Raw genomic sequence first — 26,500 nt, forward strand, 5'->3', positions numbered from 1 at the left:
GTTTTTTATTAATGTTTATATTTAAGTATAAAGTAATTAAATATGTGTTATTTGTCATATCTGCCCTGTGCAACTTTTGTTTATGAAAGCTAAAAGCCAAACAGAAATTATTTTTTTATTCATAATGAAACACAATTAAATCGTTAATCGCCAATTATTTGAGTGATAATTAATCGTCAGCTTAAATTTGTAATCGTGACAGCCCTAGCTGTAACTTCACATTATGTAAGAATCAGAATTATTTTTTATTACCAGCTACCTATGTTTGCACTGAGAGGAATGTGTCTCAGTGAGGCTGATGCATTACACTGAAGCAACAACATAGACACATTTTCAAGTATTGCACTCAGAATGCCTACAGTGCCTCTACCAACACTGTCTGTGCAATAGATTCCATTTCCACCTGAGATACGAGTGAGTCGAGGGAATCGATACACAATAGAATGAGAATGGAATATGCTGTATGATATTAGTCTGACAACATGGAAGTGTGTGTGTGCGCTTTATCAACGACCACCCGGGCAATATTCAATATTTGATGCTGTGCAATTGTCCTTTTTTTGTTGTTGTTGCTGTGATCAAGTATTGTTTTGTTCTTTTTTTTCATTCAAGTAGGCTTATATTTCAGAGTCAGAATCAACTTTATTGTCACGTCACAGGTGTAAAGAAGTGGGTGAAATGCGTTTTTTTCGGCAAGCTTTGTGTTGTTTTCAGAAAGGGAAGAGAAAGTAGGGTGTTGTTTTCAGAAAGGGAAGAGAAAGTAGGGGGGAGAGGGGGGGGGGCAGGTAGAGCAAGGACAAAAAGAAAAATCTAACAAAAGATATCTGCGTATATACACATATATCCAGCTGGTACAGTGTGTACATAGAATGCTTTCTACAGTATTTTAGATTTCTCCCATGGTTACATTTTCTCCATTAAAGGTGAAACAATAAATAGAGTCTGCACACTGAAGTAAACTTTCTCCATAGTCATTAAAACATGACCAAACTTTGGCTAAACTAACATCACGTGCCATTCAATTGGCTGTGAAGCCCCCTTTGCACTTGCTATTACATATTTCTCAGGATGCACTTATAGGCACACAGGAGATTAGTTGTTTATCTTGTTATTTGATAATGGGAATGCATTGAGGGCATGGATTGCGAAAGTCAACAAGTGGCCAGCTCCGGTACTGCAAGCCTGGGCCCACATTTGGGTGGCTCGACCACTAGGTTTGATGCACAAGCTCGCTCATTGGAAGTATTGTTTGTGATGTGCATGCTCTATTGTCATCAAGTTTATAACCATTGACCAAACCCAGTCGGTCCTCCAGATATTATGTAGCTCTATGGTTGCGGGATTATGTTATGGGACTTAATGTCTAGTGTTATGTCATGGTGTATATTTGGTGATGATATACACTGCAGTATATTCTTTTGTAACGACATCAGTGTGATAGCTGATCATCCCATTTCTCTGTGATTTCGAGTCACTTTGTGCGGTAGATATGCCGCACAACAGTGTTGTGCAGTCACACTGGAAACATAGTCGATGTACAAGCGTGTTGTGAGGTCGTAGATCGGCTTTTTTGTCTTTTGACGCCGTAGTACGATGGAGTATAAAACCGAGGAAAAAGAGCAGTACCATATGAACAAAGATGGCTTTACAAAATGTGCTGTCTTTGAGTCCTGTGTATTAGCATTTTGACGGGGAGCTGTCATAAATAATCATAACATGGATATGCTGAACGTGGTCTAATTCCACTATACAAGAATAGATACACATCCTTGAATACCCTTTACAGCCTTTTAAGATCCCTCTAAAAAAAGTGACTCTAAAATGCAGTGCTGGAAAGATTATAAATGTTCTTTTCCCCAGGCACCTTTATGAAGAAAAAAAGGTTTGGGAGAGAAAAAAGTGAATAGAGTGTGTGGGACCTTTCCTTTTTTTTCACCCGCAGGCATATTGAAATCCTGCTCAGTTTGGTTTATAGCACAGTGATACAATAATTGTAGTTAAAATAAACAGCCCTGTGATTTTCTCAAGGCTGAATTAACTATTGTATGGCTAGCTCACAGAGTTTTTCTCTGGCATCATGTGAATGGGGGGTGAATATCAGTATTGATATTGGCCCATGTGAACATGGAAATCCTGTTTTATGGGATATCAGCCAACATTTTTGATTTTCTGTGTGTTCCTAATTTCTGTCTCATGCAATACCACATTTATTAACCCATTAAGACCGGGAACGCATCTGTGTGTCATTTTTAGATTTCTTTGGGCTATTCAAAAATAGCAGATCTACAAGCTCATAGCGCGGCACTCAGATCTGCTATGTTTTTTCTTTAATCGTGAAAATATGTGCAAATCTTTGAATATATATATATATATATATATATATTTTAGATGGGGGTCCGCTGCCAAATACATATAATTTTGCGTGGTTCTTGACATGAAAAAGGTTTTAAGAACCACTGATATTATAGCAACATATATATTTTTTAAAACAGTTAGAGATTTAAAAATACATTTGTAGAATCCCCAGAACCAAATATTTGAGTTATAAATGCTTTAAAAAAAAATATATATATATATTCAAAGATTTGCAAAAATGTTCACGATTTTTCAAAAATAGCAGATCTACAAGCTCATAGCGCGGCACTCGGTGCCGCGCTATGAGCTTGTATATCTGCTATTTTTGAATAGCCAAATAAATCAAAAAAATGACAGAGATTCTTTCCCGGTCTAAGCAGGTTAAGGATGCATCCTCTTCTCCTGACATGGGAGCCTGAAACATGCCCTTTCTGCTACTGCTCAGATGCTCTTGACTTTGCTCCGCTCATGTCTCGTTGTTGTCTGTTTTTTAGACTGATACGATTTCTGATATTGATTTGTTGTCTCCACAGCTGGGTGCAGAGCTTTGGTCATGAAGGTCTTGGGCTATTGCTTGATGTATTGGATAGGCTGCTGCTCAAGAAACGGTAAGAACCACACACAGACACAAAGGAGGGGTTTAGACATAATATTTTAATTTGGGACGCCCATTCTACTATCTAAAATGTCCTATTTTGCTCCGGTGTCTCTCCAGCCAGGAGAAGATTGACCGGAAGAACCAACACAAGGTTGTCCAGTGCCTCAAAGCCTTCATGAACAACAAGGTAATTCCACCCTTGTTAATGCCAGGTAAAGCTTGTAATTAGAGGCCGACCGATATATCAGGCATTAATGTGCTTTTTTTTTTTTTACAAGATTGGTATCAGCAATTATGCAACTGACACGTCCCGATTTTTAAACACTTTCTTTTTTCTTTTTCTTTCTTTTTTTTCTCCTTTTCTTTCAAAATTTTTATCCCACGATTTTGTAACCCCCATATTTTACACCCAGTGCCAATTTTTAATGTAATCCTGGGCACTACCTTCCCTCTGCCAACCTAGGGAGGCCAGGGCCGAGCTCATGCCCCCTTCAATGCATGAGAGCCAATAAACTGACCTTCTTGTCACCTGACAGGGGAGAGTTTCCCTGGTTGGACGTAGCGCGTGGAAGGAACACGTTATTCCAACCAGTTCCTTTCCACTCCATCAAGCGCCCCGGCTGGCCAGGGCCCATTTTTAAACACTTTCAATCAACCTGCAGCTCACGACGTGTCATGTTGCAACATGTGAGGAGCTTGTAGATCTGCAATAAATTTTTTTTTTTTTAATAGGGCTTCAGTGGTTCAATAAAGTTCAGTTTATATATATATATATATATATATATATATATATATATATATATATATGTATATATAAATAGATACAAACTTTGATCTAATCGAATTGATTTGATTTTTTTCCCAAGATATCGGTCAACACATCAGACACAGACATTTGGCACGATGCATCGGTCGGGCTCAACTTGTAAAGAAAATGCTGTAGCCATTTAAACTCAGCTCCAGTTCAAATACGAGCAATCAAAACACGCTCTAATTGATGTTCAGAATTTAAAGATAATAAATACAGGGACTATACAGTAATTCCCCTATCTCTCATGTTCTTGTTTTTATATCAACATTGTTTTGCATGCTCTTTGACAGTAACATGACCCCCCCCCCCCCCGCTCGAAAAAAATAACTTGAGCCATGTTATTTTTTTCGTGGGAGAGTCTGAAAGAAGGTTTAGGCCTGATGTCAGCATTTGGTAGCTATCTCATTGGGTGAGATGCCGTACAGCTCCGCGGGGGTTATAGGGATGATAGGAGGCCACAGCCAGCAGTTGAAATATAGATGGCTATGACAGCTTTGTGTGAACTCTTGAGGGTGTGCCTGATTGTTGACCTGATGTACAATCTGACCTGGGCCGCCATCGTAAAATCCCTCCCACTGTGACTGAAGCGTGTCTGCATGTCTGTGCATCCCATTGGGGGCAGAAATACACGTTTCAGGATGCAAGTGTGTTCCACTCAAAACAGCTTCCCTGTCACGGAGCTCCAGTTTTTCTTTTCTTTTTCTCTCCGCTGTCAGTCAACACTAACTATAAAGGGGAAGAGTGTGTATGCCAGGTGTAGCTGAACCCCCACTGGAGACAGATATACAGCAGCTCTGGCACAGTGTGTGCTAGTAAGGTCTCGTGTAATCCTGCATCTCAACAGGCGCCAGACGCCAGCATTTACCTGTAGGCCCCTCTGTCAGCCCAGACCTTTCCCCCAGCCTCTGGAGGCATGGGGTTGGGGATGGGGATGGGGATGCACCCACAGTGCCAAGAAGACAGGTGTTCTCTGCCAGCTGTCTTTATGCGGCTTTTCACTGTTTGTTTTTTGGCATCTTCCTATCGAAACACACAGGCATGCGTCGCGTCGCCATTCACCAAGGGAATAATGGGAATAACCACACATTATGAAACTGAATGCTTTAAATGACTTAATTATTTTGATAATTTTGAAGTTCATATTTATACGGTAGTAAGCTTAGCTGCCCTGTTGGCATGTATAAATGAGTAAGTAGCTGGTGGTAGATGAAATAATTTTGTACGGGTGGAACATATCTGCTGTATAATAATACAAACATATTTACACACATATAATGGGAGGCCTTTCTTAGTCATGCAGTGGGATTTTTTTTCCAGTTTCACCCGACTGATGGCTGCTCAGATGGGAGATTATGAGCGCTCGAGGAGGAGTAGGAGCCGTCAGCGGTTAAGTAGTCTCTCGAGACGGTCTGTTGGCTCTCACACAGTTTCCAAACGCTCCCGCCTAAAACAGTCTGTGCAACGGAAGCGCTGGAAATGTGCAGATTGAAAAAGCGGACGCCTTTACAGCCGTGCAAATAAGTCCTACTTAAATCAAATTAGTCAAAGCATATCTAGCTTGCTGCTCTGCAGAAATGGAAATTCAAAAACATATTTTTGAAAAATATTTTTGTGACACATGACCTGTGCGTGGCTTTCAGGAGGCGTTGTTACAGAATCTGTGTACCATTCTGAATGTGGCATACAGTAGTTATCTGGCTTGAGAGATTATGGATTAACTTAAGTGTTGTGGCATACAGTAGTTATCTGGCTTGAGAGATTATGGATTAACTTAAGTGTCTTCTTGCTCAGGGACACGAGCCGAGGACACTCCGTTTCCCAGACGGCCTCTCTTCCCATTCAGCTATGGCTGCTTACGACACGATATTGTTTGTTTTGTATTGTAGTGCTTGTCATACAAACATTACGCTACATTCACAAACAGTTTAGTAGTTGGCCTTCATAATATGCCAGTATTGGAGGTCATAAACGTAACATTTGAATAATTCAGTTAATTTATTTTCATGTTTTCAAATCAATATAGTTGCTCGTTGCATATGATTGCTGCTACATCCAAGATTGGCTGTAAAGTGTATTCATTTTCATGGTTTTTGGTCTCTGTTTGGTAAATGGTAAATGGTGCATTTATATAGCGCTTTTATCCAAAGCGCTTTACATTGATGATTCACCCATTCACACACACATTCATACACTGAGGAAACCATGCAAGGCACCAACTTGCTCATCGGGAGTAATTAGGGGTTCAGCGTCTTGCTCAAGGACACTTCGACACTAACTCTGGGGGAGCGCCCCAGCCCGGGGATCGAACTGGGAACCTTGCGGTTTCCAGTTCACTCTACCCGGCCACTCTACCCCTGAGCCACTGCCACTGCCGCCCCCACTGTATTGTCTTTTCTCTGTTTTGTCATGCCAATTGTCTGGGGACTATTGATTGAGTGTGTGTTTTGAATCTTAGCTCATTATTATATGCTCTAGGAATGGGGTCTTAAGTCCTGTGACTTGACCTTACCTCTGACTCCAGTCAGAATCCTTGGGACGTGGCTTGCGTTCAAAGGGGTTAATGACTTTCAGACTGTGGTGTTAACCCTCAAAGACCTATCGGGCGATATACTCATTTACTGCGTCACGAAGCTGAGTGATTGGTACATGTGCTTTAGGACATGGGTTCCCAAACTTCTCAGCCCGCGACCCGAAAATAATGCGGTCATTGACTCGCGACTCCACCTAACGCTGGAGTTAATTTATGCACATAAGCGTGCACGTTCTTTGCGCATTTGTAATGTATTAAAATGGTAAAATGTACTATTTGTAATCATTTTTAGATTGTATTTCATCCATTTTGTTGAATTTAAAAAAAAAACATAATTTTTTTATGACCCAACATAATTTCCTGTGTGTCCGGGCCGCGACCCCAACTATGGGAACCCCTGCTGTAGGACAGGTGGAGGGATAAAAACAGATAGTGTTAATGAAAAATATAGAAACAGATATGTAAAAGCATCTAGAATCAAGTGTACTAAGATTTTGTTTTCCCTTGAAATATCCAAGGTCAACACTGGTCTAGTACTTTGCCTGTGACTCGTTATGTAAGGGCTTCTTTCTCATCTCCTCTTTTAGCAAACAGGTAAATTACTTATATGTAAACACAACCAGGGAACAAAACAAAGGCTTCATAATGGTTATATGTTGTGATATTATTATTAATATTAATATTATTATTATTATTTGGTGATATGCTGGACGTATAAATAATGCACATACAGTACATATGGAACAACTGAATAACGTCATTATTTTTTTTTTGTGTACACTAGTATGGCTTAGAACGGATCCTGGGGGAGGAGAAGAGTCTGGTCTTGTTGGCGAGAGCCATTGACCCCACCCAGCCTACCATGATGACGGACGTCGTTAAGCTCCTGTCGGCCATCTGCATTGTGGGCGAAGAGAACACGTATGTGCTGCTGCCTTCATTATTTTTGCCTTAACCCATTTAGACCGGGAAAGAATCTATGTCATTTTTAGATTTCTTTGGGCTATTCAAAAATAGCAAATCTACAAGCTCGTAGCGCGGCACAGAGTGTGTAGATCTGCTATTTTTTAAAAGGTCGTGACAATGTGTGCAAATCTTTGAATATATATATTTTTTTAAAGCAAATATTTCTAAATCAAATCTTTGCTTACACATGGGGATTCTACAAATCTCTTCTAAATCCTAAACATTTTTTTTTTTAAATGTATGTTGCTATAATCAGTGGTTCCCAAACTTTTTTCATGTCAAGGACCCCCAAAATTATATGTATTTGGCCGCGGACCCCCATCTCAAAATATGTTCTTCCAGGGACCCCCGCATAAGCAAAGATTTGAGTTAAAAATGTTCGCTTTAAAATATATATTCAGAGATTTGCAAAATGTTTCAAGTTTTTTTCAAAAATAGCAGATCTACAAGCTCATAGTGCGGCACTCGGTACACTGGTGGCCAATCACAGCGCAGGGTTGGGGGGGTGCAATGGTGGCCAATGTCCAAACCTCACATATAGGGGCGGTTTCACCGCCCAAAAAATTACACACAGATGCGTTCCCGGTCTTAATGTGTTAACACCTTTTCATTTTTAGCATCCACCACTGCTCGTGCGTTACTGCAGGGCACTTTGCTTTGAAATGCACAAAATGGTCCATTAGCTCAGAATGGGCTCAGAGTGATGACTGTGCAGGTAATGGGAAATTCATTCCATTGTTACCTTGTTTAACCCATTAAGACCGGGAACGCATCTGTGTCATTTTACGATTTCTTTGGGCTATTCAAAAATAGCAGATATACAAGCTCATAGCGCGGCACCGAGTGCCGCGCTATGAGCTTGTATATCTGCTATTTTAGAAACATCGGGAAAATGTGTGCAAATCTTTGAATATATACATTTTTTAAAGCGAATATTTTAAAACTAAAATCTTTGCTTCTGGGGGTCCCTGGAACTAAATATTTTGAGATGGGGGTCCGCCAAATACATATCATTTTGGGGGTCCTTGACATGAAAAGGTTTGAGAACCACTGATTATAGCCACGTTTTTTTTTCTTCTTTTTTTTTAACTGTTGGGATTTAGAAGACATTTGTAGAATCCCCCCAGAAGCAAAGATTTGAGTTACAAATGTTCGCTTAAAAAAACAACTAAATATTAAAAGATTTGCACCATTTTTTAACGATTTTTCAAAATAAAATGCAGATCAACAAGCTCATAGTGCGGCGCTCAAGCTATGACCTTGTATATCTGCTATGTTTTTTAATATCCAAAGAAATCTTGAAATGACACACAGATGCGTTCCCGGTCTTAAAGGGTTAATTCATTGCTAGCAGCACAAATAACATGTATATTGTGTACTAGCTGAGACAGCTGAGTCCCAGAGTCACAAATCAATGATATTAATCTGATTCACTCATGCACTATAACCTGTGCCAACACATTGGGCTTCATGCAAGAGTTAGATGTGTTACGATAGCATGTATATGGCCACACATACAGTACACTCTAATTGCATACATTGATCAGTTAGACAGTACTGATTTTGCATCAGTCTATCTATCAGATATTTCCCATTCAGGAGGATAATTTGGCAGAGAAAATTTCAATTTGTCGTATTGACACAGGAAGGTATGCTAATAAAAGCCTCTTTTTTTTGGCCATAGAATGCCGTAATAGGAGCAAGGTTAGTAGACGCAGGATGAGAATGTAAAGGAACGGTGAAGACAGGAAATAATCATTTATAATAGTTGGTTTTCATAGTTAGTAAACGTGTTTACTGAATTAACTTGTGTTATTCACTTGTGTTATTCACTTTAACCCATTAAGACCGGGAACGCATCTGTGTGTAATTTTTTTATTTCTTTGGCTATTCAAAAATAGCAGATATGCAAGCTCATAGGTGCCGCGCTATGAGCTTGTAGATCTGCTGTTTTTGAAAAATCGTGAACATTGTGTGAAAATCTTTGAATACATATATTTTTAAAGCAAACATTTGTTACTGAAATCTTTGCTTCTTCTATTTTGACATATTTTCTTATTTTTATATTTTTATGTAAAAGAAGAAACCATTTTTAGAATGGGCCTCAGGTCTTAATGGGTTAAAAAAATCAGCATCTGTATCCATGCCATTTCTCAAATTTTACAGCAAAGTTGCATAAAACAGAGGGGGGGGGGGCGGGGGAGTTGGCAAAACAAAAGAACAGAAGAGCATGCATGAATCAAACTGCCCTTAGATGAATGATTGCATTTATGTTACAGCCTTTTGTTCACTCTGTGCGTTTCATTTTCCCATTTAGTTTGGAGAAGGTCCTTGAAGCTATCACCACAGCGGGGGAGCGCCGGTCCATCGAGAGGTTCAGTCCCATCGTGCAGGGCCTCAAAGACCGCTCTGTTCAATTACAAGTACGTGCAGAGAAAGGGTTAATATTAATATTATTATTACTCGTTGTGAGAGAAACAAGCAACCAGGTCTAGGAAAACCAGCCCAAAAGAAGAAGCGACTATGGGCCACATGAGCACTTTAACATATACATCAAGCGATTTGAAAATAGCAGATCTATGCGACGCGTTGTGAGAATTATAATAAGCAGATCTGGCAACCATGGTCTGTATGTCATTACCACAACCTTAATGTGTACACGGACATCCTCCTCACGTCAATCCTTTTTCACACATTATGTTATTCGTGTCAGGGAGTCATTTGTAAATCAATGACTTGTGTAATTATTTATCTATTTTTCAAAGATATCTGTATGGCTATTTTACAGCATTTTTATGGCGTGGCACCGAAGGGGTCTGCCGTCTAGAACAACGTTCGTCCGTATGTATACGTCCCCAAATGTATGGGTCTTTCAACTTAACTCTTTAAGACCGGGAACACATCTGTGTGTCATTTTTTAGATTTCGTTGGGCTATTCCAAAAAAGCAAATATACAAGCTCATAGCGAGGCACCGAGTGCCGCGCTATGAGCTTGTATATTTGCTATTTTTGAAAAATCATGAAAAGTTGTGCAAATATTTGAATTATTTTCTTTTTTTTGGCGGACATTTGTAACTCAAATCTTTGCTTCTGGGCGTTCCTGGAACTAAACATTTTACAAATGTTCACTTTAAAAATATATATAATCCAAGATTTTGCCACACATTTTGACAATTTTTCAAAAATAGCAGATCTACAAGCTCATAGCGCGGCACTCGGTACCGCGCTATGAGCTTGTATATCTGCTATTTTTGAATAGCCAAAGAAATCAAAAAAATTATGGGTTAAGTCCTCCTAAGTCCTCCTAATCCACCTGCTAACACAACGTTAACATTTTGCTGTGATGACTGAAAGTGGTGCCAAACAAAGGCAAATACTTCACATGATCTGCTGCAGCCATTTGGAATAATCAGTCACAGATCGACGATTTAGCACCTCAGATAACCCAACACGTCCACTCTACAACAATTGCATCGTAGCTCAATCAAAACCTGAGCAAAAAGATCAATGCCACAGTTTTTTTTTTGACAGCCTGGCATTGGAAAAAGCAATGAGAAGAGCGCTGTATAAAATCAGCAAACTGTATAGATGGATCCTTTATAAACCCTCCTGTTCCAAATTTAGAGGCTGAAAGGTCGAGCGTACGTCTCTGTTTCTATGTGAGATTATGTCTTGTGTGACTTATTGGTGCTTTTTATAACGATTTCCCTTTGTAGACATAATCTTTCTGCGGTTCCCTATCCCTACTGATACCTACACTGGAGATGATGCATATGGTTTGTATTGAAAGGGACACAACAGTGTGTGTAGTGCAGTGAGCGGCGGCAATACTTGATTAAAGCACATTGTCTCTATTTAATTGGTAGCTGTGGGATGTGAAGAGAAAGTCGGATCATCCACTTTTTTTTCCCCTCTCTCTAATACACTCTCAAGCACATGCACACCCACCTACACTTATGCTCGCGCGCACACACACACACACACACACGCACACGCACACGCACACGCACACACGCACGCACAAGCAAATGCAACCACACAGGAAAATTAGTCCACAGAGCTCTAGCATGAACAGCCATTTGCTTTCTCATGACTATTCTGTATTTTCATGTATTCAACATTGCAGAACTATTAAAAAACATGATCTGGCCCGTACAGGGGATTGCATTTGGCCTTTTGTGTCTACCTAGAAATGGGTAGACATATGTGGAGAGGCCAATGGATACAAGAAAAGTGATACGGGGGAAAGAAAAACTAAATAAAAGTAGAGACAAGACGCATGGAGAGACTAGAGGGGATACTCGCCTTTTTGTAGAGAGGAATTTCATACACAAACGCATCTGTATCCATTAAACTCCAGCCTTGTGTGCCGGATGGTTTAGAGGCTGTTAGTTGTGTTTTATTGATGCATTGTGGAACGTTATTATTTCCCACTTGCTAATAGACGGCACTGATCCCTTTTAACCCCATGCATTATTAAAGCACAGCTCTGCTACTTCTTGCCGTGCTATTGTGTGGCCAAAGGCTTTTTCTCTCCCCCCACTGGGCTCCTACTCGCACTCAATCTCCCTTGGCAGTCATTGGCTTAGGGAAAGTGTGCAAGTAGACAATAACTGTAAATGGACACACTGGGGACCGCAACATTCAAAGGCTTCCTAAATGCTCTCTTGAGTTGTCAGGACTTCTGTGTGTGTCTGTGTGTGAGTACAGTGATCGTGTTATTGCTCAGGACATGTTAAAGTATTAGTCTTTGCTGGAAAAAAAATCCAATGAATAAATAATACGTGAAATAATTTAAGAGATAATAATACATGGTAATACATTTTGTCACAATTAGCATAAGTAGTTGAACGTTCATCAAATAAAACGGGAACAAAACAATAACAGTGCACACTAAATAAACAAGTAAATAAATAACATACATTGAACCGAATGTTTCCATTCACCATATTCACACGGCGGACATTTTGCAATTAAGTTAATGAAATGCCACCCCGCCGTTTTTACCAACCCGCAAGTATGACGTGAGAGCAAAATGGCCGCCGTGTGAATGTTGTCGATCGACCATTGACAGATGGGTATGAAAGACGGAGAACTATTCAAATAATTGTGTAAAATGTATTCATTTACTGTTGATATCATTGCTAGAATAATGTATTTTATGGGCATGTGCCCTTAGCCTAGCCCCAATGCAACTGACATGTGTTAATTGACATTTAATTTGAATTGTCTATGTTTTATTTCTTTATAGTACAGTATCATTTTGCCGAGTTATTCTGTCAATAATGAGGTGCCACAATAAATACAGACAATTGAGTGCCACGCAAGAGCATGCTATCAAATTTACAATAAACCTTGAAAACATCCACAACATCCTTCCTGCATCCCCAGTGTTGTCCATGTCCCCATTTCACACATGAGTGGATCAGCTTTTTCTGATCAATAATAGATTTTTCTGTCTGCGTTTGCCTGGCTAGTTGAAGAGTCACAGGTTTTAGCAGTCCCAGTGCGGTAAGCCAAACTCAGAGGGGAGTGCGTGAGGGACGGCTTCCAAAAGAGCCAGGCCTGCCCCTGAAATTGACTGGTTTTGTGTGTGTATGGCTCTGCTGTTGTTGCATTAATATTAAAATTAACTCCCTAGTTGGTGACCGGAGGAAAACAGACATGCATTAGTTATGGTCCTCTGGCTCCTAGGGACATGCTGTATGTCATTTAGAATGTATGCATCCTTTTCATCAGCCTCTGTACAAAGGATTCACACTCTCTCTCTCCACTCCCTCTCTCCCTTCCCACTTTTTCCTTGGCCATTCTAGGTGGCCTGTATGCAGCTCATCAACGCACTGGTAACATCTCCGGATGAGCTGGACTTGAGGCTGCACATCAGGAACGAATTTATGCGCTGTGGCCTGAAAGACATACTGCCTGTAAGCACTGAATATAGCACTGCCCCCTTCCCCCCCCCCCCCCAACACACGTACTAGCACGCACACACACACACACACACACACACACACACACACACACACACACACACACACACACACACACACACACACACACACACACACACTATATAAAACCCACACTCACCTTGTATTAATATTTAAATGAGTTGTCCACTTGAGTGAAATATTGTAGATTCGCTCCGGCAAATAATTTATGAAACACGGAGGAAAGGTCGCACGTCCTCCTCCGTCTGTGCCAACACCCTGGAACTAATAACGCTTCTAGTGCCTGGTTCTAATACTCTCCCCGCAGACTCTCACACACACCGCCTACCAATCCATGTTTACCTGCTGTGAGCAATAGTGTGAGCAACTACGTAAACACATAAATTAAAATGTGTGGAGAGATGGTTTCTCAAGCCTAGTATGTCATGATGAATGATGCTGTTTAGATGGAGCTCTCACTCTTTGACTGAGGCTGTGCTTTAGGTGTCTAACATTATATCGAACAAGGTCTGACGATTTAATCAAACCTGCCAATGTCTTTACCCGTCATGGCTTTTCCCCTCATTCTTACCACTCTTCCACGCTGGGTTGCTTTTATATCCTTCTCTGTCTCACTCCCTTCCCCCCCCTCTGCTCTTGTTCCCCTTATTGCTCAAATAGCACCTGACAGCCATCAGGAATGAGGCTCTGGACATCCAGCTGAAGGTGTTTGAGGAGCACAAAGAGGAAGACATGATGGAGTTCTCTCACAGGCTGGAGGACATCAAGAGCGAAATGGAATATCCTTTGTCATCAAAGTTTATTTTTTATTATTACCTTATTAACACATTGATTGCCAAGATATTAACAGTTTTCTATCCCCTTGCCAGCGTATAATTACCTCAATCCGATGATATTTGAAACACTGTGGAACCGTCATAGTCCCAAAAACCAAATAGTCCCTGTGGGTTAGTGGAGGGATCTGTGTATCCATAGGAACGACAAAGTTCCAACCGCGACCCGCCATTTTGGGGCTTCGGCCCGCTGAAAACTAGCGGTTTTCAGTGCAAACAAAAGAAACAGAGTTACAGCTGTTTTTCTGAAAATCCCAAACAGTCACAACATGAAAGAACGCATCAATGCGATCTTGGCAATCAATGTGTTAAGGTTTAAGGTTTTTACTGTCATATGCTCTTACTGTTCATTACATTGCAGGCAGTGGCATTCTTGTTTTCTTCTTCTTCTTTTTTTTTAGGGTGGGTCGTTAAGGTGTGGAAAGGGCTAATAATTCACCTAAATTATTTTATACCCCTTAATCACTGTTACAGTCTCAAAGGGCTTCACAGGCCTATATTTAACACAAGAAACAAATTATTCCCAATGTTCTTAGACAAGCCTATGTGTTTAATAATAACACACACACACACACACACACACACACACACACACACACACACACACACACACACACACACACACACACACACACACACACACACACACACACACATTCATTTGCAATTAACATGGGATGTTCCCTAAATATGGGCCATGCAAATAATACAATGCAAAACAAATAATGCATTAATAAATTACAGGAAATAAAAACTACACAAATAGCTCATCCTCGTGCGTTTAGTATGTTTCTTTGGCTTTTAGAAATGCTACACAAATAGCTCATCCTAGTATGTTTCGTGTGTTTTTTTTGCCTTTTTGACTCCTCTTTTCAGGAGCCTCCACTTCTTTGTGGGATAAAGCCACAGTAAAGCCTTTGTTGTCATCTGCATAACAGTCCTTGACTCTTCGCACTGATGTGGGGGATGTGTTCAATGTTGTTCAGAGCATGGTGAAGGACAGCAGCGCAGAAGCCTATCTCCTCTCCATACTGCAGCACCTCATGCTCATACGCAATGACTACGTGGTGAGGTAAGAATACACCGGCACACAGTTTGATATTGTATGTTCCTTGAAGTGAACAGCGTTGCCAGATCTGCTTATTATAATTTCCCCGCAAGATGTATTTGAAAATAGCAGATCTACAAGCTCACAACGAGCTTGTAGATCTGCTATTTTCAAATAGCTGATGTATATGGTTAAAATGCTCATGTGGCCCATAGTCGCTTCTTTTGGGCTGGTTTTCCTAGACCTGGTTGCTTGTTTCTCTCACAGAATCTGGCAACATTGGAAGTGAAGTAAAACACGTGTTGTTTTCAGTGGTGGACAAAGTACTCACAGTTTCATTCCTCTCCCATTCATGCTCACTCTCCACATCCCCTACAACAGAGGTCTTCTAACAGGGGGTCCGCCGAATCTTTGTGTGATTTTTTTACACTAAGCACTTCAACCAAACATCCATTTTGAGGAGATCTTTTAGCCAAAAATAGCAGATCAACAAGCACACAACGCCTCGTGCTTGCGAGGCGTTGTGTGCTTGTAGATCTGCGATTTTAGGCAAATTGGTTTGGTATAGGGGGGGAAAAAGAGCAGACTAAGTACAGAGTGAAAGGTCAGGTTTAATGTCTGGAAATACACATTAAAGGGATTGTAGGTGAGTTCAGAGATAAAAAAAAGAAAAAAACTATTGTCAAACACCGCACCTCCACTCCCCCCCCTCCCTCCTCATCAGCAGTTCATTTCCCCGACCACCAGGGGGTGACGCAGGGGGGACTTCTAAACGGGCCATGCCGAAAATAGGTTGCTTTATTCGGATACAATGCATGTCACTGCCCGCCCCTGCCGGTTCTCTGAATTTTTATTTTTAAATAGGCTCTTTCATGATAAATTGATATATATATGAAGTTAAACAACTAAATTATATCCAAACGATATCGTAAAAGTAAATTCCGTGCCTCAAAAAAGAAGTTTGAGAGCGTTTTAAAAACGAAAGTAAGATGTATAAACTTCAATGGAGGAAACAATGGCGGCTCGTTCCATTTTTGTCGGCTGCACTCGGTCCCATTCGGTTTCACCCGAACACTTCACACGGGCACGGACGCGCACGGACGCGCACATGCGCGTCCATGCATTTACGTCCCGGACAAACACAAATAGTAGGGAAAATACGGATTTCAGAAAGAGGACTGTTTCAATGCAGGAAAACACCCCAGCATCATTATATAGTGGCTGATAGAGGGGAAAAAATGCTAAATATATATATATATATATATATTCATAACATTTAGGCTTAATGTTGCCTAAAATCCCTTTAACATGAATCCAACTGTGAAACAAGTCTATGAGGATGCCTATGAAATCTATGAAAACATTGTCAAAGTAATGTTAAGTTAAGTTGTTAAGTGTTGCGAGTCCAGAACAGCTTGCTGCTTCTCTACATTTGTGTCCGATTTATACAGTACGTAGTCTAGTCATACCACGTATAAAACGGTATCAGCCAAAAAACGGATCTACAAGCTACACATCGTGTTCTGGGCTATTTCTTTTTCGGCGCAGGGCCGTCATAAGACATATCGGTCATTACAGTGCAAATCATAACATTTTTTTTACCTCAAAATGTGGTCTTCATTCATTGCCGATGGAGCCCTAGCCCTTTACAAACCCTGTTGATGCTGGACATACTCTAGGTGAAAAGAGAGCTCTGGGGTCTTTGCAGAGGTCTGCCCTCCCCTCTGTTTTAAATCCTCCTCGATGACATTGGCTAACAAAGAGAATGCCGGGGTCTTTCATCTTCTGCACCATCTAATGCAACTATAGCTGCAGAACATTTCTCATCCCCTTTTAACACATTGCATGCCAGTCGCGTAGATCTACGCGAACCTATTTAAAGCCGCAGCGTGCCAGTCGCGTAGATCTACGCGAACCGCCGATTCCCATGTTAAGTGCCCCAGGTGCACTTTCCGAATTTTTTTGATCCATTTCCGTTTCCGGTTTCCGGTCGGAAACGGAATTATTCGGGTTCCGGTTTTTTCGATCGTATCCGCTTCCTGTCTGGGATCCTGTTTAAAACTCGATTTTCTCTGGTTGTTGTTTTTCTCCTCGCTGATCACTGTTTACCGTGTATCGGCTGTAGCTTCAAGATGGCGGCACGGATTTGGAAACTGTTTTCGCTGACCGTTTCTCACGGATCCGCTGTGTGTTTAGAACCAAATGAACGCGCACTTTTAACTTATTTAGCGAGGTCTGTGGCGACATGAAAAAAACTAAAAAACAACAATAAAACGCTGGCACTGGTGAGTACATTATGAGATTAAACTCTGGCATGGAATGTGTTAATGATGCTTTTTCAAAGGCCTGTTTTAAGTTGGCTCTCTCACAGCTGGGTCGCAGTTAAACCTTGGCTTGATCAAAGACGAGTCTCTAATCAGAAGAATATGAAATATATCGGCGGCCGTTTTTTCACACCCCCCCCCAAAAGAAAACAACACTGAGCATGTCTGCCAGCCACACTGTGGTATATAGCACATATACATATACTGTATGATCCTTGTTATTAGCACAAGGATGTGCGACTTATTCCCTGCATCTGAATTAATTATGAAAATGCAAAGTGTTAGTGACGCCTACACACTACACAGCACTGATAGAGTAACGCATAGCGTGACTTTCTTTCAATCTGCCTTGAGCAGTTGTGCGGGTATTTCATCATTTCACTTGATGACATCTTTATCATTACTTATTTAATTTGGCATTATTGATCACACACACACACACACGCACACACGCACACATGCACACACACACCTGCTTTGCAAAGCCCATGCCCGCCTTCCCTCCAACCTGTGCAGTCATTGTGAAATAATGCCACATTGCTCTCCCCCATCTGCTGTCAGACGTCCTGGTATAGCGTTGAAATTGAGGCACATATACAGTAGGCTACACCTAAATTTAGCCTTTTGAATATTTCCAGGTTTGCCAAGTGTGTCAGGGGAAGAAGAAAAAAAAACGTATTTTCAGTAACACTATACTTTACAATAGGCTTATGCTAGGTGAATTCACCTGGATAATGTGCAAGTCAAATGTATCCTTAACCTGTGCTTAATGGAATCATTTTCAGTGTAATAAATGGAATAATATAAATAATAAAAGGAAGCTCTTCGCCAGTAAAGTGGCGTTACGTAATAGTAAGAAAGGGTGCTTAGGTGGGCAAATGTCAGCAGAGCGGCTACTTGAGCACAGCCCGCGCTGCTTTACCGGCGGACTTCTGTGTGGCATGTAGGCCTGTCACAATTATTACATAATCGTCATAATCGTCATAATCAATTCCATGTTAAAAAATGTCATATTTTCAAAAATAGGCAAAAATAGTGGACATAGCAGATATACAGTATAAGCTCAGTTTTGAGCTTATAGATTGGCTATTTCCCCTATTAATGTTTATTTTTCAGTATAAAGTAATTAAATATGTGTTAACACATTGGGTGCCAGAGGTTTATTAAAATATTATACGTTGAGTGCCTGCATTTCTTCCATCCACTTGCGTTATACGTTTCGTCATGTAGAAGCCCCGACGCGGAAGTGCATGTAAACAAAGCGTGCGTGCGAGACGGCGGAGGGTCCCGACTAACGCCTGGAACAATAATATTTCTAACGCGATCCTCCATTGCAGCGTGATCGCCGATCGAAAACGGCTCGTTTCCACCACGTTAAAAAGAAATGGAGATATTAAGCTTTTAGTCAAGGAGATAACATTGAAAACGCCGACCGGAAGGATTTTTGACATGGAGCCAGATCCAGCCTCTTCTTCTCAGAAACTCCTTGGGTGATGTCAAAGTTTCGTTTTAGCGCCCCACGTGGCCCACATGTATAAAAATAGAATTGGGTCAAAAACGGTCCGGACCGTTTTCGGCACTTCTCGTTTGGATCCTCAAAAACGGTCCAGACCGTTTTTGGCATTCAATGTGTTAATTGTCATATATGCCCTGTGCAACTTTTGTTTCCGAAAGCTAAAAGCCGAACAGAAATTTATTTTTTATTCATAATGTTCCATTAATTTCCAACGACAGAAACACAATTAAATCGTTAATCGCAATTATTTGAGTGATAATTAATCGTCATCTTAAATTTGTAATCGTGACAGCCCTAGTGGCAGGGTGTCCAGGAACAAACAGTTATCAAAAATTGTCGATGGTTGAGTCCATAATGTCCTTGGCACCGGCACACAAATAAATGTTCCCACATGAGTCATGTTGTGTTTATGGAGAAGGCAACACATGACATAACATTGTCCTCCTGACAAGGTGTCCGATCGCACAGCCTTCTCCGCACGCACAGCCTTCAGTGGCACTGAAGGCTGAACACTGAGCACACATGGTTGAGACCTTGTACAGTGAGTTAGGCCGATCACAGTATGTGCTTTATATACAGCAGGTGTGGTTACTTGCTGCATCCGTTGTTTTTACATCGACCTACAGTGTGGCAGCTTTACTATTTCAGCATTGGCAAGGGGAGGAAGAGCGCTGGTGCTGCGCACGCACGCATACGTATAATCTATCATCTTTTTACATTCTTAAATATTTGTCTAATTTCAATTCTTTACTCCCCTGTCATAGACATTTAATAGAGAGTTAATAATAACCTGTATGCCATCAGCAGGAGTCACATGCGGCTCATCACGCTGTGATCTCAATTGGCAAAGAACGACCGAGCCAAGTCGATGCCATGACAAATGTGTTCATATCAATCCAAAACCCACATCAATAGCAATAGCTCAGGTTGAATGCATAAATTCGTACACTCACAACAACACCTTCTGTATACCCTGCCATTCTTCTCTGTCGTCCTGTAGTAAACCTCTTTGTCATTCCACATCCTTATTCTCTTTCTGTCCGCCCATCATCACTAGACCAGAGAGAGAGAGAGGCGGGGTGTCAGAGAGAGAGAGAGAGAGAGAGATGTGTCAGGATGCTGGTAGACTGTGTCTCTGTGCTCAAGTGGGCAGAATTCCTCATTGATTTTGTCTGAGCGCCGTAAATTGTGCTGCATCCCTCTCTAAGCTGCGTGGTCTTGTTAAGGACTTTTATCTGAATCACGGTGCCTTGAACATACGCACCCCTGACCCTTGTTTGATGTTTGAAAATAGCATGTTTCACTCAAAAATACATGGTAAAACACAGGAAAAAACAACACAGGAATTTTCGTCCATGGCAATGAAATAGTGAATAATAATAATATATGTATATATATATATTTATTTTTTTTGACGATTTGTAAGACACGTCTCTCACGTTCGTGTATTTTATTACATTTTTCAGATCCCAGTATTTTAAGATCATCGAGGAGTGTATTTCTCAGATCGTCCTCCACCGCAGTGGCACTGACCCTGACTTTAGTTACCGCAAGCGTCTGGACGTGGACTTCAGCCACCTACTGGGCAAGTATCCCACTTCTTCTGGGCCTTTATCTTTTATAGGGCATTTATGTCCCTTTTTCTGAATGGTTCTGAATACAATGTATGGTTAATTTTTCAGAGGTGTGCGTAGACAAGGCTCGTGTTGATGAGTACGAGCAAAGAGCTTCTGATCTGGCACAAAAGGCAAGTATTTATCAACACTCATTAGGTTTTTCACCGTCCAACCTCTCCATCATCATCTTTGCTTTGTATGCCTGATTATTAGTGGTGGAAAAAGTACTCAAATGTTTTACTTAAGTAAAAGTATCGATACTGCAATGTAGAAGTACTCTGTTACAAGTGAAAGTCCGGAATTAAAAAAATTCTTGAGTAAAAGTACAAAAGTATTGGTATCAAAATATACTTAAAGTACCAAAAGTAAAAGTACTAAAATGTTTGAAAATAGCCGATCTGCAAGCTCACAACGCATCGCTTTGCGACGCGTTGTGAGCTTGTAGATCTGCTAATTTCAAATAGCCCTAGGTATAAAATAGGGCTAAAGTGGCTAATGTATGTTTTATGAAATAATAATTTATATCTGCAAAGTAACTAGTAACTAAAGCTTTCAAATAATTGTAGTGGAGTAAAAGTACAATATTTGCCTCTGAGATGTAGTGGAGTAGAAGTAAAAGTACAGAGAATTGGAAATACTCAAGTAAAGTACAAATACCTCAACAAGTACAGTACTTAAGTACATGCACTTAGTTACTTTACACCACTGCTGATTATGAATGTAGAATATGGTAAATCGATGTGTCTTAACCATAATATGGTACCGTATGGTGTCATCACTTTGCTGTGATGACATTTGAACGTATACATCTCTGCCTGGCTCGAACCACAATTGAACAACGTTGTCCCCTAAATGCTAACAATAGTTTAAGCTTATATTTGAGTTTGTTCTGCATAGCTTCCATGCATTTTCTTTATTCCGTCCTTCGGTTAATTAATGGTGATGAAATACACATGGACAGATTGAGGTATTAATTATGCGGCCTGATTACAATCACTCCTGGGGAAACACAGTTTGACAGAATGCTAATTATTTTATTATCACTTGAACATTTGTTTGTTCGAACATATTCAATATATATGTAAATGTCCCTGTCCAGCTTGATGAAGAGTTCTTGAGCAGACAGGAGGCGCAAGGTCAGCTGGCCAAGTACGAGGAGACGGTAGCCTCGCTGCAAGCAGAGCTACAGGCCTTCAGGTCCCAGGTATATACAGCACTGTACCTAATATACTGCACTTTTCTCTCCTACGTCTTATTTTTCACCCACTCGTGTCAAAGTCACGGTACACATCTTTTCTCTTCTATTTCTTTCCATTTTTCTTTCTCCTAAAAGAAAAGTGAGTGGTCCAAAAAAAATCTGATTACTCAACAGAACTCTATAAGCTTAGCTAGCATGGAATTGACATTCAACTTTCTTGCCTTTCCCTCTCTCTCTCTCTCATTATTTGTCCTTTTTCCGTGTTATTTTTTGGCTCCATTGTCCAGCGGAGCCTGCAGTGTGGTTTGACATGGAGGCCGCTCTCTCCTGACTAACACTAAGTCTAATGAGAACTGTGACCGGGCGTAATTCTCTGATCTCTATCCCATAAGAGGAAATTGTTCTAAAAGCAATTTATTCTGACAGCCCGCCTTCACCCCCTCTCACCACCAGGCCTTAGCGTACTCTCTCTCTCCACCACCACTCCTCCAGAGAGTTGCTCTCTCAGTCCTTGCGTGGCGAGATAGCTACCCACTCACAGACAGAGAGAGAGAGAGAGAAGTTCTTTTTTATTTTTCCTGATAATTTTTCAATTTGGGCGAGTAAACACAGAGCGAATACTCAAACAGCAGCTTGGCTCCGATGACTGTGATACATTAACCCTTTAAGACCTGGAACGCATATGAGGCATTTTAGATTTCTTTGAGCTATTAACAAAATAGCAGATATACACATTTTGTTCCAGGGACCCCCAGAAGCAAATATTTGAGTTAAAAATGTATATATTCAAAGATTTTCAAGATTATTTTCCCAAAAAATAGCAGATCTACAAGCTTCTAGATCTGCTATTTTTTGAAAAATCGTGACGATTTTTGCAAATCTTTGAATATACACATTTTTTAAAGCGAACATTTTTAACTCCTGTTACAACTCCTGGGGGTCCCTGGAACAAAACATTTTGAGATGGGGGTCCAGGGGCCAAATAAATAAAAATTTTGAGAACCACTGATATTGTTGCAACATACGTTTTTTCAAAAAAACTGTTAAGATTTAGAAGACATTTGTAGATCCCCAGAAGCAAAGATTTGAGTTACAAATGTTCGCTTTAGAAATATATATTTTCAAAGACCCACGATTTCCCCCAAAAATAGCAGATCTACAAGTTCATAGTGCGGCACTCGGTGCCGCGCTATGAGCTTGTATATCTGCTATTTCTGAATAGCCCAAAGAAATCTAAGCATGACAGAGATGCGTCCCCGGTCTCAATGGCTTAAGCCAGAGAAGGCACTCTCATGTACGAGCTCACGCACACACACACACACACACACACACACACGCACACGCCGCACGCACGACACACACTTACACTTGGTAATTCAGCGAAGGTGTTCTTCCCTCCAGAGGCAGCAGTGGTATAGCAGAGCAAAGGGCCTCCAGGCTGACCTTTTGTGTGGGTCTTTAATCTAAAACTGCTGCCTGGATCAATAAGCCATTTGCTTCTGTACCATACAATTTAACCAAGCTTTGTTGCTCTGGTTATAACATTTGATTTTTACCTTTTTGGAAAGAAGGGGTTTGATCTGTAAAGATTGAGGAAGGTTTATGGGCATTTGGCCTCTGTTGGGACGGTTGACAGGACGCGTCTCCTCCTAACCGTATCACGCTGAGATCGGTAAAGACAGCACGATATGCCGGGCTGTGTGGGATAATGGCCTCACATCGCAGCATCAGACTCCCTATCTGATTCCAGTTCAGCTTTTCTTCTCTTTATCACATATTCTGTTTGTGTATACTGTACCTACGATATTGCTTATTTCTGCCCACATGATGTTTTATCCCATTAAGACCTGCGGCCGATTAAAAAAAAAATTCCTAAATCCTAACCGTATTCTGAAAAACACGTATGTTTTTGTATCAGTGGTGCTCAAACTTTTTCATGTCAAGGACCCCCAAAATTATATGTATTTGGCCGCCGACCCCCATCTCAAAATATTTTGTTCCAGGGACCCCCAGAAGCAAAGATTTGAGTTAAAAATGTTCGCTTTAAAATAATATAAATATATTAATTTGCACAAATTTTCTCGATTTTTCAAAAATAGCAGATCTACAAGCTCGTAGCGCGGCACTCTTGTAGATCTGCTATTTTTGAATAGCCAAAGTGTAAAATAACGCTTTTTTAGCTCAAATCAAGAAGTGACACAGATGCGTTCCCGGTCTTAATGGGTTAAAACAAATAGTAACTTGGAAAGCAAAGCCTATATTGAAAAACTAAAGACTATTTATGAAGAAAAACTCTGACATGTTTGAACGTCGTTTCATATATTCTGACTTGTCTCCCAGTTATTTGCTCAGTAGATAGCTCTACTGTATAGTATTCAGTACACAAAGCTGATGCAGTCAAGCATATACCCTCCCATGTCGAGCGGCTCACAGCCTTCGTTGCATAATAAGCAATATCATTGTAACGTTAGTTTAGATTACTTATTTTTCTATATGTCCACTCCAGTAAAAATCCTCTGTATTAATTCCACTCTGGCAGCGTAAAAATGGACTACTCGCTCAGAGTTAAATGAACACTAACTAGTGATGGGTCGTTCATGATCGATTCGTTCAAAAGAACTAGTTCATTGCCGTGAACGTGAACAAGCTCGTTCACTTCCTGAAACTGTTACGTTCACGCTATCGTTAATGCCCCCCATTCCCTCCCCCTGTACGACGTAATAATAACGCTCCCGCGATGGTGTTTTTCCCTAGAAAATAGCGCTACTGAACGAGAACGTGAACAAATCATTTGAACGAATCATTGCCGTGAACGTGAACGAAATCGTTCGTCCACTGAAATTAAAGTTTTTTTCCCACCACTAACACTAACTGTCTTGTGCACTCTCTCCCACTTTCCCCAGTGTGGAGCGGTACCTGTGGGTCTGTCGACTGCCCACGCCTGCTCCTCCCCCTTCCCCGGTGGACCTCCACCCCCCGGGGGTTTGGCGCCCCCGCCCCCTCCTCCTCCCCCTCCGCCACCGCCCCTGCCCGGCTGTGGTCCTCCTCCGCCTCCTCCTCTCTTCGGTGGGCCCCCTCCTCCTCCTCCTCCCCCGGGGTTCGGGGGCGCCCTGGGCTCCCCCACCCACGGCGGCGTGCTGCCTTATGGCCTCCGGCCCAAGAAGGAGTTCAAGCTGGAGACCTCCATGAAACGCCTCAACTGGTCCAAGGTAAGCCCCGCCCCCGTGCACGCGTTCACTTGTTAAAGAAAAATAGCCAGAAGAAACATTTGGAGAGGTGGAAAACTTTAGTTAAACTTGCAGAGTGACACATTACTTTACCTGGGTTACATCTACTGATAGTTGTACTTGAATGTTGACATGAAATAATAATCCTGTTTAGTGTTTCATTAGCGCTAGCGTGACACAAAAATCTAAATACAGCGTGTAGTGGTGACAGCGCTGGTAAACACAGGCACGTTGAAAGGCTAGGATCATAATACCAAGGATTCGACAGTGATGTCACTATTATGCAGCACGGAAGTAGCACGGACGTCGCCATTATGTCCAAAGCTGGTTATAAAGATACCAAGGATTCGTCAGTGATGTCACTGACATGTTCAAAAGAAAATACAGGATCTTTGTAAGAGAATTTTCTACTGTATTGAAATAAATAAATAATAAAAGAGAAGAAAATACTGGATTTGTGTAAGAGGAAAAAAAAGATTTTTCTGGAAAATAATTTTAGTTAAAAAAAATGATTCGAATCGTACCGTGAGTTGAGTGAATCGTTACATGCCTAATGGCGAGTTATGCTTGGCACGATACGTCGTTACATTGTTGTGAATCATCCAAGAAAATAGGCCACTATTGGCTGGCTGATGCAATATTTGTATTATAAATCGAGGTCTGGCCAGCATGTTGCTGTGTGTGAATCAGGGCCACCGTGCCTCCTCAACAGTTTATTTCACACTCAACCGCAAACAATGCTTGTAAACACTACGGCGTTGTGTGAGTGATCCACATGTATTAGCTTTCCAGACACTTTTATGAGGATAATACTGTGTATAGGCAAAAGGAAACACCAGCTCAAAGCAACACGTGTTTTCAACAAGGCAACAAGGTCATATTATTCATTCCAACCCTAAACCCGCTTTGGCATCGAATCCAAGGCCTGCATTTCTACTGAAATTAAACATAGTCGGATACGAGGAAGATTCAGGGTGAGCTTTTGGATAAAAGTCATGTAAATTTTAGTTTTTTTTGGAAGCTGAAGATCTAGGGCAGATCTTGAATGTTGTTCCACACTCCCCATAACTTTGTTCTTGATATGCATTGGCAGCGCATTAATGCTACAGATGTTCCTGCACAAGGAATCAGGAAAAACAACTTCCTGATCCCCTGCCAAGAGTCATTAAAAGCAGTCTGGCAACAAAGTCTCTGAGACGATCAGATCCTATTGTCAGGCCAGTCTCAGTGGTGCTTCAGCAGATGTTGCTCTACCTCTGCAGAGTGATAATAGTTCATGCTACAAGTGATATTGGTTCACATCGCGATTAACCCTTTAAGACCGGGAACGCATCTGTGTGTCATTTTAAGATTTCTTTGGGCTATTCAAAAATAGCAGATCTACAAGCTCATAGCGTGGCACCGAGTGCCGCGCTATGAGCTTGTAGATCTGCTATTTTTAACTCAAACTTTTGTAACAAAATGTTTTGCTTCTGGGGAATTCTACAAATGTCTTCTAAATCCTACAGTTTAAAAAAAAACGTGTTT

General features: G+C 41.0%; 1 protein-coding gene across 1 annotated transcript in view; it reads left to right on the top strand.

Moving 5' to 3' along the window:
• LOC308090904 (protein diaphanous homolog 3-like) overlaps nucleotides 1-26,500 on the top strand; it is a 337,084-nt gene that overhangs the window by 95,062 nt on the left and 215,522 nt on the right. The window contains exons 6-16 of the mRNA XM_080436177.1: nucleotides 2,889-2,963; nucleotides 3,071-3,140; nucleotides 7,079-7,215; nucleotides 9,578-9,683; nucleotides 13,074-13,184; nucleotides 13,872-13,990; nucleotides 15,000-15,116; nucleotides 20,399-20,517; nucleotides 20,615-20,679; nucleotides 21,648-21,752; nucleotides 24,650-24,955. Coding sequence (XP_080292303.1) covers nucleotides 2,889-2,963; nucleotides 3,071-3,140; nucleotides 7,079-7,215; nucleotides 9,578-9,683; nucleotides 13,074-13,184; nucleotides 13,872-13,990; nucleotides 15,000-15,116; nucleotides 20,399-20,517; nucleotides 20,615-20,679; nucleotides 21,648-21,752; nucleotides 24,650-24,955 — 1,330 coding nt within the window. The remainder of the gene's footprint in view (nucleotides 1-2,888; nucleotides 2,964-3,070; nucleotides 3,141-7,078; nucleotides 7,216-9,577; nucleotides 9,684-13,073; nucleotides 13,185-13,871; nucleotides 13,991-14,999; nucleotides 15,117-20,398; nucleotides 20,518-20,614; nucleotides 20,680-21,647; nucleotides 21,753-24,649; nucleotides 24,956-26,500) is intronic.

Source organism: Gymnoscopelus braueri (assembly GCF_963280865.1).
Source record: "Gymnoscopelus braueri genome assembly, chromosome: 1".
Classification (NCBI taxonomy): domain Eukaryota; kingdom Metazoa; phylum Chordata; class Actinopteri; order Myctophiformes; family Myctophidae; genus Gymnoscopelus; species Gymnoscopelus braueri.